At 56.9% G+C, this 13,931-nt stretch overlaps 1 protein-coding gene across 9 annotated transcripts in view; it reads right to left on the bottom strand.

Moving 5' to 3' along the window:
* Nucleotides 1-13,931, bottom strand: part of MGRN1 (mahogunin ring finger 1) — a 61,480-nt gene that overhangs the window by 10,782 nt on the left and 36,767 nt on the right. For 4 of the 9 annotated variants that reach the window (XM_072835609.1, XM_072835601.1, XM_072835602.1 and 1 more), the window contains exons 6-13: nucleotides 9,164-9,230; nucleotides 8,469-8,518; nucleotides 6,703-6,750; nucleotides 6,028-6,096; nucleotides 4,587-4,746; nucleotides 2,605-2,714; nucleotides 2,056-2,130; nucleotides 402-467 (exon numbers count right to left, since the gene is read on the bottom strand). In XM_072835609.1, coding sequence (XP_072691710.1) covers nucleotides 402-467; nucleotides 2,056-2,130; nucleotides 2,605-2,714; nucleotides 4,587-4,746; nucleotides 6,028-6,096; nucleotides 6,703-6,750; nucleotides 8,469-8,518; nucleotides 9,164-9,230 — 645 coding nt within the window. The remainder of the gene's footprint in view (nucleotides 1-401; nucleotides 468-2,055; nucleotides 2,131-2,604; nucleotides 2,715-4,586; nucleotides 4,747-6,027; nucleotides 6,097-6,702; nucleotides 6,751-8,468; nucleotides 8,519-9,163; nucleotides 9,231-13,931) is intronic. The other 5 variants (XM_072835607.1, XM_072835603.1, XM_072835606.1 and 2 more) reach the window with 3 other exon arrangements.

Genomic DNA, 13,931 nt, shown 5'->3' with positions numbered 1-13,931 from the left:
CAAGCAAGCGCGAGGAAGACTGTTTGCAAAAACTAGAAGCAAGGTGAGTGAGTTCCACCTCCAACATCATTCCACTGCCAGCAAGAAAAAAAAGGGAAACGAGGCCATTGGGGACCACGGGCAGAAGCAGAGCTGGCGAGAAGGGGCAGCCCGAGGCCGGCGCTGTTGCCGCCTGGCAGCGGGGATCCAAGACACTGGCTTTTTGCCGACAGACCTTGAGCTTTGCTTGTTCCACAAAACTCCCTTCCTGGGCAGGGACGCCGGGACTGGGGAGAGTGGATTTGACAGATTAAATTAACCAAACACGTTAGCCTGGGGTGAAAATGATTTCCCATACTTGTCATTGGTTTAATCATCAGGGTGCGGGGCAAAGATGTGGCCACAGGGCCAAACACACTTACTGTTTCCCTTTTAGGTTTCTTGCTGGCCAGTGAGGCGGGGTGCGCCTTTGATTTTTTAAAGGGACACTGTCAAGATAAAAATCATATGTTTTACAACTGCCATCCCCCAAACCGCACTGGAGCTGGCTGGCTGGGGCGTGTCTCGGGCTTGCTGGCCTCTGGGTGTGCCGTGAGCCTGTGCCTGGCAAACTGAACCTGCACATGAGGTCTGGGGACCTGGCCAAGTGCACATTCTGTAGGGCCTGGGCCTGGGCATCTTTGCAACTCCCAGAAGCAATGCCGCTGGTAGAGCCCATCCCTGTCCCACTGGCCACCGTCGTCTGGGTTACCCCGAGAAGCAGGTCCTGGCCAGCACAGGCAGGAGGCTAGCCAGGTGCTCCTCACAAGTGGGCCCCGCTGGGCACGAGAAAGGGACACCCCACCCCGTACTTCTATGAGGTCTGTCACTGTCTCATAAACTCATCACCAATGTCCAACTCCTAAAGGAAGCTGGGGAGAAAAATCAGCCCTAAATCACCCCCATTCCTCAATGACCGTAAAGGTCTCACTGAAGAAAATTTGGGTTCTCCACACCACTAGGTGCAAATTGCTCATTCAGGGAACATGGTGGAGAACCAGAGCCCGTTATTTGGCTATCTTAACTCTCTGGAGGGGAAGGCACCGGCCCTCTGGAGCATGGGAAGCTCACAACCCAAACCCAGGGCCGCCCTGTAGTGTGAGAGCCATCTCGGCACTCTCTGGATAAGAGGGACAGACATGGGAAGGTCAGGCCGGCCGCTCAGACTCCAGGGCAGAGCCTGGGAAGGGCACACACAGGCAACAAGAAAACCCACCGTCCACCCCTGAGCACCCCTCCTCTCCCAGGAACAAATCACATCTCACTGCTAACTTCTCTCTCTACTAAAACTGCATGGCTGGAGAAAATGTTCCGTGTTCCTCAGTCAAGCCCAATATTAAATACACTGGAGGGCCGTTTCGGGAGTAGTAAGCCCTGATGCCAACAGGGGCCCAGCAGGCAAAATACACAGTGTGGCTGGCCTGGAAAAGTGGGGGTGATGGGGACCCCACCTCCGAGGCAGCCTTGCATCAGCTTGAGCTGCAAGACCAGACCTTCAGATTTTGAAAGAGAAGCCAGAAATCTGAGTCTTATGGAAAATTTCCAGCCTTTAAACACTGGCCCAATATTCACACACACTGCACAGGCCCAACATGGGACACTCACCAGCGCAGAAGCCCATCTTGCGGGTGTGCGAACCACAGGGTTTGGGTCCTTTCCCTCTGAGAATCACTGAATCCCAACATCAGACTCACCGGCAGACAATGGCTGTGGCCGGGCGGGGGCGGGGCTGGGAGCTCAAGACCTGGGCCAGCCCCTCCTGTCTCTGCTGTGCCTCTCTGCCGTGTCTCGGCACCTACTTTTCTAGTCCCATCCCCGTCTGTGTCTCCTCTGTGTCTCTCCCAGTGCCTCTCTGCATGTGTCTCTCCCCATGTCTCTGTGACTGTGTCTCTGCTCATCTCTATCCATGTCTGTCTCTGCTTCTCTTTCTGTGTCTCTACATCTCTCTCCATCTTCTGCCGATGTCTTGACCCAGACAGCCATCTCTCTCCCTGAAGCCTGAGTCTGTCTCCCCTCCTTTGCGTGCAACAAGCTCACCTCGCGGTTTCCCAGGAAGCAAGTGAGGTAGGTGGCTGCCAAGGCGCTCTCCTGTGTCCAGGCTGGGCAGCCCCCCTCAGTGGACAGAGAGGACAGATCATAGTCACCCACTGGGTGAGACCTCAGCTCCTAGGACCCATACGGTGGCCCTGGCTATCTGGCCTGGTAGAATGATGGTGACAGACATTGAAACTCAATGGAGGGTTGCGTGCCGTCAGATGGCCTTTGCTCTCGGCAAAAACAACAATACTCTCAGGACCCAGGGCTCCCTGGGCCCAGCCTGGGTCACCCCATTCGGCCAGATGAGGACGGAGGCCCAGAGAGCCGGCAGGCAGTGAGAAGCAGACAGCCTGGCCATGCCCTTCCTTCTGGCCACAGGCCCAGGGCCTCTGACCAATGCGGCCCCACTGGGAAGCCGAAGCTGTCCTAACATCAAGGGTAAAGCCTGAGGGCGTCCGGACTGAGAGACTAAAAATGGGCAGGGGCTTCCTGCAGAAACCCCCTGTTCTCTGGCCTCCACCCCACAGCACAGAAGAAAGAGGCACTTACTGAATGTTCATCGTGGTCCATGCTCTGGGCCAGGACAGGGCTGAAGGAGACGGGGGACAGGGCTCCCGGCTTCTTCCTCACTGCCCGGATCTGCAGAAGGGCCCGGAAAGCTGTGGCAGAGGGAAGGGCTCCCATCAGGCAAGGGGCAGCCAGTTCCGGAACCACGGAGGCCCTTTAAGCCCCGGGGCCACCGGCCACCCACCCACCCACAGTGGTCCTAGGACAAGCCACATTTCCAAATCAGAGGCAAAACAGAGTGATCACCAAACCGCCCCAGAGGGGAGACGGGAGCCCAGGAGTGCACTACCCAGTTCAGGTGGAGCTTCCAGGGCAGCAGGGAGGGTGCCACCAGCCTCACACATGCCAAACCCGGGACTACACCCTTGAATGTGGTGGCGGCATCATTCCTGGCGACCAGGTATCTCCTCCCGGAAGTTACACCAAGGACAGGCAAACATACATATGCGAATGTCCCTAACAGCACAATCTCTAGACCACAAAACCAGAAGCAGCAAGAATTGGGAAAATAAATTAGGACCAAGCTACTGGTCACCCTGATCAGTGTCCCTAATAAGAGTGTAATGCTGGGGTACCTGGGGGGCTCAGTGGTTGAGCATCTGCCTTTGGCTCACTGTGTGATCCCAGGGTACTGGGATCGAGTCCCACATCAGGCTCCTTGCAGGGAGCCTGCTTCTCCCTCTGCCTGTGTCTCTGCCTCTCTCTCTCTATCTCATGAATAAATAAATAAAATCTTAAAGACAAAAAAAACAGCGTAACGTTTATGAAAAGCACAGGTCACACACGGTAAACAGCTGCACACTGTCCCAGCACCTGCTAGTGACACCCACATCTCTAGCGCCGACGGTGGCTGCCCCAGGCTGCAGGCCTCAGAGACAAGGGCCCTGGCCCAGCTCACCCAGCCCAAGTGCCCCCCACACCTGCCAGGGGCCCATGCCCTAGCCCATCTGGGCCCCTGGGCCGTCACACCATGCCGCACCCGAGAACACCAGACACAGGGCCCCTGGGGGAGGCTGGCATTCAGCTCCTGCTCCCAGCCTGTTCCTCACCCAGGAGAGGCTACCCGGCCTGCTGCCTGTCCCTCTAGGGCCAGCACACAGACCCCCTGCGGCCACCCCTGCAAGCCCTGAGGTCTCATCAGGGCTGGACTCCGGACCGCCCAGACCCCACAGCCTCCCCCTCCACTTCCACACGCTCAGCCTACCCCACGACCCCTGCACACACCTCACCACTAGTTTAGACCCAACCCTGCCCCTTACCAGCTGTGACCCTGGACAGGCTCCCTCTGAGCCCCAAGATACTGACGAGACAAGCGTGTAAAGCAGTCCGGGCCACACAGCCGGATGCTGGTACAGGAGCGCGGGCTGAGGCACGGGTACCCCCAGGCTGCCCCGGAGGCTGACAGGCACACCAAGGTGTGAAATGGCACGAAGACTTTCTCCAAAAAGCCGTCAGCTCCCGACAACTGAAAACCCCCGGAGTCCAGGGCGGGCTCTCCCCCTACAGCCCTGGCCCTTCACTGCTGGGACCCGCCCACTGGCTGGACGCTCATTTCGATCCAGCGGGATCTTCTGCCCTGAGAATGTCTGGATTCCTTCCACTGGAGGACGAACACCTGATTCAGAATTAACTTTGAGAAAACGTCTGGAGTGCTCCTGGAAACGAACTCCTGTCGGCTGTCCACCTCACCAGGACTGTTTTTTTACATCAAAATATTGTCCACGTAACACTTAAAGGTGTGATTCACAGGCCACTTTCTGTCCCGTTCCAAGTTCACGGCAAGCACCTGCCCTGGCACCGTTCCTGCCGTTAACTCCCGAAGTCTAATGTTCGGGGACGTGAGCCGCACATGTGCCAGCACGGTTGCCAGGGGTACCGACCACCTGCACCAAGTACACGTCCCACTCGCTGTGCCCGGGGCGGGAGGCGACAGCCCGCAGCCCCCTAGCCCTGGCCCCACTCACGCAGCCGGCAGATGGGGCAGTTGCTGGCCTGGTAGCGCAGCGTGTCCGCACACGAGTTACACAGGCAGAGGTGCCGGCAGGGCAGGATCAGCGTGTCCCGCAGGTCCGACAGGCACACCACACACTCGTTGCTGTTGTCGCTATTCTCCTCGTCCGAGGGCTGCGGGGACATGGAGGGTCCGAGTGTCAGCGGGCTCCCCAGGGCCACAGGCAGAGGCCAGGGCAGGGAGGTGTTCCCATCTTCAGGGGACACGGCCCAGAGCTCAGACCCGGCTCGTGCCTGCCCCCAACACACACACCAAACCAAGAAAACCCAGGTTTCCTCCTATTCCCCAGAACCACAGAGCAGCGTGGAAAGGCCACAGTACAGGCATGTCTTACAGAGGGTGCCCACATACTGGGTTGAAACTGAAAAAAATCAGACAAGTCCACCTTGTCTAATCAAAATGAATGTCTGGATCAAGAGACGACAACCCTGTAAAAGAGCAAACTACAGCCCCACCAGCTGTTTCTGTAAATCAAGTTTTACCGGAACCCAGCCTTGCCCCTTGGTTTCCAAACGGCAATGCTGCTTGTGTGCAATCTGTAAAATCAGGGCACTGAACAGGCATGACAGATGCCACATGGCCACTGAAGGTGACAACACATACCACCAGGCTGTTTGTGGAAGGGGGTGCTGACACATGAAGCACGCAGAGAACACTCCGAGACTAAGGGCCTGACCAAAGTGCCCTGACTTCCAGCTTTCAGCCGGTCCCAGCTGTCACAGAGGCTTGCGTTTAAGACTTCCAGAAACGTTTAAGAGATGGCAGTGTCACTCGTGCCTTTCAAATGATGACAAAGGCACAGGCCGATGCTCGCCAGACCACAGCTCCGTCAGCCACACGCTTTGGCCACAGGTGTGCAGAGGGCTCGGGGCTGGGGGCCTGCGGCGGGGGGGTGCCGCTGGCGGGGGCCACTAGAGCTCACCCCAAGGGGGTGGGAAGGGGCCCCACACACCAGGCTGTCCCTGTCCACACAATGGCTGGCAACCCAAAGATGTTAATAAGCCAGGGAATTTGTTGGAAAAAGAATAAAATGCCCCATAGGCTCTGTTAACTCTTCTATTTATTCATTCATTACTATTATTATGATCTTTAAGTAATCTCAACAGCCAACATGGGGCTCAAACCTACAATCCCAAGATCAAGGGCTGCACACTCACTGACCCAGCCACCCAGGTTGCCCTTCTCTGTGAAAGCCTTTGAAAAGTTAAAGAAACCTGGAGTCTGGGGTCCTGGGGCCCCCTGGGGAAGGCACACAGGGGACTAGCCCACGGGGCCAGGGCCAGGGCTGGGGGTTTCAGGCAAGCCCCTCCAGGAGCCGGCTCCCGGGCAGGTGGAAGGGAAGATGAGAGTGAGGTCCACCCACAGTCCCAGCCAAGGTCGCCACCAGCGCAAACCTTGGTCTCCTGGTTGTTCTTGTTCTCGATGCCGTAGATCTCCTGCAGCAGGTAGCTGACCCGGTCCACCTAGAGAACACAGAGGTATCCGGGCACTGGCCGGCCCCACTCGGAAGCCCCGCTGCACCCCCCTGGCCCAACACCACTTCCCAGGGGCCAGGCCTGGGTCCCAGAGCAGGTGTGGTTTGAAATTCTGCCCACCTGCACCTCAGTGAGTGGGCCCGGGGCCAGGAGGAGCATACCTGGCCCAGCCCAGCCCAGTGAGTGACACAGGCAGAAGGGCAGGGGCTGGGGGCCCAAGGTTCTGCTCACCGAGGGGCATGGAGCCAACCTCCACTCGGGCCAGGCAAGCATACCCTCTCCACCTACCCTCCCCCTCCTCAGGGAAAAGCCACTTTGAACCACCCATCACAGCTGCATGAGAGTGACCACACGTCACCGTGCTCAAAAGCAGTCTGAGCTGCATTTCCCACCTAGCCCTAAGGAGGTCGAACCCTCCTCACCGAGCTGGGCGAAACTTGGGCTACGAGTCAATACTGGGATGTGGCGGGCGCACGCATGCACAGAGGGGCAGATTCGGACTTTCCAGAGCCCAGATGACAACTCTGGACATTGAGTGTGTTTGAGGGCCTTTAATATCAAAAGAGGTCACAATGTTTCTCCTACCAGACTTACAATTTGCTTCTGCTTTAAAGGTTTCACAGAGAAGCTGCCATCGACGTGCTACCAGGGAGAAAGACACAGAGTTACAAGCTGGTACCACTTAGCAGCCCCGCCTGGCAGGCTGAAGGCCCTTCCTCAGCCATTCCACATCCACAGCGGAAGGACAGGGCCCGGCCAGGTCTCTCCAAACGTGGCCCTCTGACTGGGCCTTGAAACTACCGGGAGTACCGCCTGACCCAGGTAACCCAACTCTCCAGGCAGTTCTCAAGCTCAGTCAGGTTTATGACCACTGGGCAAGTTCTGACAGGGACCAGAGCCCCCCAACAGCAAGCAGCAGTACCTGGACGGCAAGAAGTGACACAGCCCACTTCTAACCCCAAAGGGCTTGGCTTCACTGAGAAGACTGTGCACACGCATATGTATAAGGAAAGCCCAAAGTCCTAAAAACTCTGAGAACTAAAGAAGGTAAACGGTGAATGTGCTGGGTAGCATCTGGGGAGACACACCATCCAAAGTTCGAGGTTCATGAAGGTATGAGATCCGAGACTCATGAAGCCACCAGTTAAGTCACCCCTCGGAGTCAACTGAGACCAGCACTCAGCATTTTCAGTGGGTTGGACTCCAGAGAGAAAGCAGTTTCTCACTGGGCTCTAAACTGGAAGCGCAGACAGAATTTGCCATCACCCGCCCGCTCACCACAGAAGCACACAGTACAGTTACCACCTCTTCCAACAAGGCCGGGCTTCGGGAGCGCAGCTGGCGAGGGAGACGCCCAACCTCTACCCTGGGCGCTCAGCGCCACCACAGCCCAGGGGCCAGGGGAGCACGGGACACATGTGCCGAAGGGGCCTTGGGCCCAGCTGTCCTCACTCCCTGGGAAGTCTGGAAAGACCCAGATCACAGGCAGGAGCTGGGCACCACCCCCACCCTCTCCAGGCTGCGCGTGCACACACCGGGCTGAGGAAACGAGGGGTCAGCAGGATGCCCACATGTGGTGCTAAGTCCAGAAGAAGCAGCCTGAGCCTGGTTTCCTCCCGGGGTCCCTGATCCTCGTCCAGCCAGGCCACAGGCTGGTGCTGGAAACACTTTACAATCTGCAGAGTACAGGCCAAGGTCAAAGGGCCTTGGGGAGTGGGGCTGTCAGTCATGACATTCTCAAGCAGGGGATGCACCCCACCACCTCCAGCAAGGGGCTCGGTGAGCAAGGGATCTGTTCCCAACACAGCCAGGCACTTGCTTGCTGCATGAACACACAACTGCCTGGCCCCGTGAACAGCAGTGACTGGCAAATGGGACCGTCCCCAGGCCCCACGACATCCTAACGCAGAGACAATGGTGGGGCTGACCATTCTCACTGCACCCCACGTAACATGGCCACAAGCAAGAACAGCTGGGGAGACTGGGGACTTGGGTCTGCATGGAAGAAAGGGGCAAACACCTAAGTTCAAATACACATCAGGCTGAAGGTAATGTGAATTCTTGCACGTAAACGACCTCCTAGTATGTGAGGCACCCCCAACTCAGGGACTCCAGGAGGGCCTGGAGGTCTTTTCTCTCTGCCCCTCTGGGCACACCAGATACCCTTTGAAAAGCCTTCCTCAAGGCGCAGCCCCTTGGAGCCCAGAGTAACTGGAGAGCCCGCCACGTGCCCTGAGCCCCTGGCACTAAGCCCACCTGGCCCAGCCTGGACCCCAAGTTCAGACTTCTAGTCTCAAAACACCACCCCTCTGCCCATGCTCCCTGGTCACTGGCACAGTAAGGGGCAGGACGGCACTTACCTTTTCAAAGGCGGCCAAGAGCACATGGGCGTGGCCAGTCACTTCCACAACTACCCGGGAGAGAGAGAGGAGAGAGAGGAGGGAGCGGTCAGAACTGGCCTCAACCCCTCTTCTGCCCCCTACTCAGCTTCTCTCTTTCTTAGCTGCTGCTTCCCAATATTCTCAGCTGGAGAGCCCAAAACCCATGGGGGGATCGTCCTCAGCTTGCCTTCCTCTGCCTGGGGGGCCTGCTGCTCCCTCTGGCCACACCTCCTCCAGAGCCACCTCAAAGTGCCCACTGCTGGCTCTGCACGGAGGGACATTCAGACACAGTTGAGAAGCAAGGACTCAGCTGGGAGGGGTCCCATGCCCTAGGCCGGGGGGTCCGCAGCCTACAGTAGCAGCAACGGAGAGACCCAGCAAGCCTGGCAGGAGAAAGGGCCTCGAGCCAGCCCATCAGCGTGGCCTGACATGCTGACAGACACAGCTCCCGGCCCGCCCTGCTCTGTGCCCTTCTCTGCTGTCTTCCATCATCCCACGGGGGGTGGACGCCAGAACCCAGCAGCCGGCCGGCTCCGGGCTTGAACTCATGGCCCCAAATGCGCTAAGTGGGCTGAGCCAACGTCTTTCATCACTTCGGGAATAAAGTCCTCCCTGCTGAATGAGGTGAGAAGGGTCCACGACAGAAGGGAGATGGACAAGGAAAGGCCGCTCACCATCTCCTTCATCCACCACGGCCTGGATGACCACTGGAAACACACCTCGGTCCAGGTCAAAGTTCAACTGAGGAGAAAAGGAGGCGAGAACAGTCAGACTGAGCTGGAGGGAGGAGGCGCGGTGAGGATGGCATCACGGCAGAGCTCACGAAGACAGACGAAACGGTGAGGGAAGATAGCCAGCTGTACCTTTTTTTTTTCTCTTTTGGCAAAATAGGTAAAAGTGATTAAAATGGCAATTTGTGTAACTGAGCGGCATCAAGTACATCTGTAAGGCCAGGTTAACCATCACCACCATCCAGAGCCCTCTCCTCATGCCCATGGGAACCCCGACCCCATCACCCCAGCCCTCCCCACGGGGTCAGCCCCACTCTACTTTGTGTCCACAGATTCACCTGGTCTGACATTTCACAGGAGCAGGACCTCCCAGCACCTAACTTTCCTGTCTGGCTTCCTTCATCACGCACCGTGTTTCCGAGGCTGCCCTCGCTGCACCCCTCTGCTGCCTGCCCAGACCCCACTCTCCAACCTGCCTGCCAAGGGACGCCTGGGCTGCCCCGCTTCAGGCTTCCACGCACACCAATGGACGGCATCTGAGCTCCGGGCGACCCGGTGTTCGGCCTTGTGAAGAAAGGTGCCTGGCTTGTCCCCACCAAGAGCAGAAGGCAAGTGGCCACAATGTGGCGCACAGGTGAGCGCAAGAAGAAACCTGCTCGCACTTTTCCTACTCTGTGGCTTCAGGCTGCTCCCCGGCCAAAGGCCGCTCTCCTCCCCACACCTGTCTACCTGGGCACAATCTCCACATCCGCTCCCCAGCAGGGGTCACAAGCCAGGACAGGACCCACAGGGCAGAGGAGACCAGCTGAGGACACCCCAGGCAGGGCTGCAAGAGGAGGCCCAGAAACTGCCTCTGGGTCCCAGATTGTCAGTGGAGGAGGGACCGGGAGGGGCCAGGTACTGGGATGGAATCTGACTCCACCACCCAAGCCTCAGTTTCTCTGTCTGTGAGATGGGGTAAAAGTGGTGCGTTGTGCACGTGGTAGCTGAGAAGACACACAGTGAGCACCAGCCACGCAAAGCTCCACACGTTCAGGCAGCAGAGCTGAGGAGGAAGGTGGTCTGGGAGGGCCTCACAGAGATGCACAAGGCATGGATTCCCAGGAACGCAGGACTCTGCATGCAGGGAGGCAGACGACGTGTTTGGGCCCCCCAGGCCCCTGCCAGGCCTCATGCTTGCTGCAGCCTCAGGGTAGAGGGCTATACTACAGAAATCCAGACTGAAGAGGGAGGGGTCCCTCACTGCACTCCTGCCTTGTTCTGGGGTGACCCGTGGGGCGTGGGAGAAGTGACCACCTAAGACAGGAGATACGGTCATCCATAGCTACCCAGGGGACAGGGGTCCCTCTGTGAGCCTGTTTCTGCCCTCCCCACCCTAAGTCGGGGCACGGGGGGCCATCTTGCCACTACTGCCCTAAAGCTATCCTGATAATGTCAACGCTGGGGGACGTGCAGGCACTGCCCTTATGAGGGCTGTAATTCAGCCCAGAAAAGGGAGGGTTCAGGTAAGAGCCTGACAGGGAGCAGAGCTGTGTGCACAGAGCCCACCCCACGCCTGCACTTCTGGCCAGTTGCTGGACCACAATCCCCAGTGCTGCTGGGGGTTGGAGGGCACAACGGAGTGCCCTGAGAAGCCACAAGTGACTTGCTTTTTCTTCTTCCCTTGCACCCTGAGTGCAGCCTCAGCACCAGCTGCCAGTCGGTGTTTTGCTGGTGCTTGGATAATAGACACCAGTCTGAGGAGGCATGTGCGGTGGCTCCACCAGCAGGCAGTGACCCCAGCCCTCCTCTCCTGTCCCGCTGGCACACGGGGCTCACAACAGACAGAGCGTGTTCAGTGAGCACTCTGCACACCTGACCTCATGCACCTGCCGCCACTCTACAGAGAGGGACTGTTTCTACCTCCAGTGGGCAGATGGGAAACCAAGGCCCACAGAGGTGGCACAACTTGCCCAATGCTTCATGGAGAGAGAGCAACGGGCTAGGGTCACCTCCAGGCCTTGCCCGCCTATGTGCTCCCGGCTCCTGGGAAAGGCCATGCTACTGCCCCAGACACTCTTGGTGCTTCTAATCTCGAGACTGCTCTTAACAAGTCTGAGCAAAGGTGCAGATGGCTAATGTCTAGCATCCAGGAACCCTCTTCAGGTGGGCAGCACCCCAACTTTCCTTGGGGAAAAATTTGGGAGCGACCTCAGTCCTACCTGGATCCGTGTGGTCTGGCCAGAGGACAGCGTGCACCTGCCTCAACTGGGAGCCAGAGCGAGAGAGGAGAGTACGCAGCCTAGGACGGACCCAGGGGACCCAGGCCAAGACTACCTCGCCCCCCGAGGTCTGCAGAGCGCCAGCTTGAGGCCAGCAGAGATGGAGCGACTCTGTCCTGACGACTTGGGCCTCAGGAGGAAAGCCCAAGGCATCCATCCGGCTTTTTCAGAATCTATGCCAATAAATTCCTGGTTTTCCTTTCTAAGTCATACTGAGGTGTGTTTTTTTCTGTCACTCAACCAAAAGTCCTGACACAGATGCCATTTGAAGGCTCTGTGGCAGCAGGCTCACTCGCGCCTCCCACTAACAGCTCAGTGACCATGTCCAGGGAGCCCAGGGCAGCGTCCTACCCTCCGTATTCCTTCAACTGACTCAGCAAAGCCTGAGAGAAGATCAGCCCTGGCTGGCCCAGTTTGAGGCCAGAAGACCATGACAGACAAGAAGGGAAATGACCCCAGCCTCCCTGGGCACCAGGGCCCAGGCTCTGCACTGCCCTGGAACATCCAGGCACGCCAAGCCTCCACCCAAGGAGCTGTCACCCCTCACCTGCCACCCCGTGACCCTGCCCGTGCATCTGCAGCTGGTGCCACAGCTGCATCCCACAGGAAGAAGCAGGGAGTGTGGGGACTCAGGGAGCAAGGAGCATCTCCCCTAAGATTCCTGCTCCCCAGAGCTCAGCACCCAGGTCACTCGTTGGAGCTAAGTACACTGGGGGAGGACAGAGACTTCCGCCCACCCTGTGTCTCTGAGGGAGATATTCATTTTTAATGCAGGAAGAGAGGCTTTTCTTTTTTTTTCTTTTTTACAGATTTATCTGTTTGACAGAAAGAAAGAGTGACAGAAAGAAGGCGTGCACACAAGCAGGGGGAGCTGCAGCAGGAGAGGGAGCAGCAGACTGCAAGTTGAGCAGGGAACCTGATGTAGCACTCGATCCCAGGACCTGGGATCATGACCTGAGCTGAAGGCAGACATTTAACTGACTGGGCCATCCAGGAGCCTTTAGAGAGGCTTTTCTTAGGGAATAGTGGCTGCCCAGGTCAGGAGAAAGACTGGCAACAGCCACACCCAGGCTTTCCAGCTCAGACCTCGCTCTGCCCCGACATGAGCACGAGTGGGAGCCTCATGTCACGGGACCCTCGGGCTCTCCCGCTATAAGGAGCTTCCAGATGAGGATCTTTGCAAGCCATAGGCCAGATGGACACCAGGAAATAGGGAAAGGGCAAAGGACGGAAGAGGAGGGGGATGTGGTTCTCACTAACATAAATGTAAGCCTGTGATGGGTTTGGTAGGGAAAACCAGCAAAGAAGCCACTCCAGCCACTAGGACATCTCTAAGATGTCCACAGCATGATTCAGTAAATAAGTTATGCACCTGTGGGGACAGGTGGTATATGGGAAATCTCTGCTTTCATCTTAATTGTGCTGCAAACCCGAAACTACTATTAAAAAGTCTTTAAAAAATAAAATTAAAGTGGGGGGGGGGGGCAGCCCGGGTGGCTCAGCTGTTTAGCGCCGGCCTTCGGCCCAGGACATAATCCTGGAGACCCAGGATCGAGTCCCGCATCAGGCTTCCTGCATGGAGCCTGTTTCTCCCTCTGCTTGTGTCTCTGCCTCTCTCTCTCTCTTTCTTTCTCTTTCTCTCTCTCTCTCGTGAATAAATAAATAAAATATTAAAAAAAAAATTAAAGTCGAGGGGTGGGTAGCTCAGTTGGTTAAGTGGCTGACGCATGGTTTCAGCTCAGGTTGTGATCTCAGGGTCCTGAGGGCTCAGCAGGGAGTCTGCTTTTCTACTTCTCCCTCCCAGTCTGCTCCTGCCCCACTCTAAAATAAATAATTTAAAAAAATAAGTTAATTAGGGCAGCCTGGGTAGCTCAGCCGTTTAAGCACCCAGGGCGTGATCCTGGAGTCCCTGGATCGAGTCCCAGGTCGGGCTCCCTGCATGGAGCCTGCTTCTCCCTCTGCCTGTGTCTCTGCCTCTCTCTCTCTCTCTATCATGAATAAGTAAATAAAATCTTAAAAAAAACATAAGTTAATTAAATTAAAAAGCAAATCACAGCCAAAAGAAATGAAAACATACATCCACGCAAAAATTTGTAGACAAAAATTTGTACAGCGCTATTTGTAACCACCCAAAGCTGGAGACAACCTGAATGCCCATCCCACTGACAAACATACACAAAACGTGGTCCAACCACACAGTGGACTATTATGAGACACAAAATGGAACAAAGTACCAGCACCTGCTACAACACAGATGAAGATACGGTGCTCAGTGACAGAAGCCAACCACAAAAGGCCACATACTGTACAACCCTGTTGCTATGAAACATCCAGAATAGGCAAATCCAAAGTGGGCGATAAAGGAGATGAGCGGCGGCCAGGGGCTGGAGGGAGGGCTGGGGAGTGCCTGCTGATGGGCACAGCGGTTCTTCTGGGGGTGATAAAAATGC

Source organism: Canis lupus, chromosome 8 (genome assembly GCF_048164855.1).
Source record: "Canis lupus baileyi chromosome 8, mCanLup2.hap1, whole genome shotgun sequence".
Taxonomy (NCBI): domain Eukaryota; kingdom Metazoa; phylum Chordata; class Mammalia; order Carnivora; family Canidae; genus Canis; species Canis lupus.
The sequence above is the reverse complement of the archived record's forward strand: the minus strand, read 5'-3'. Positions and strand labels throughout refer to the sequence as shown.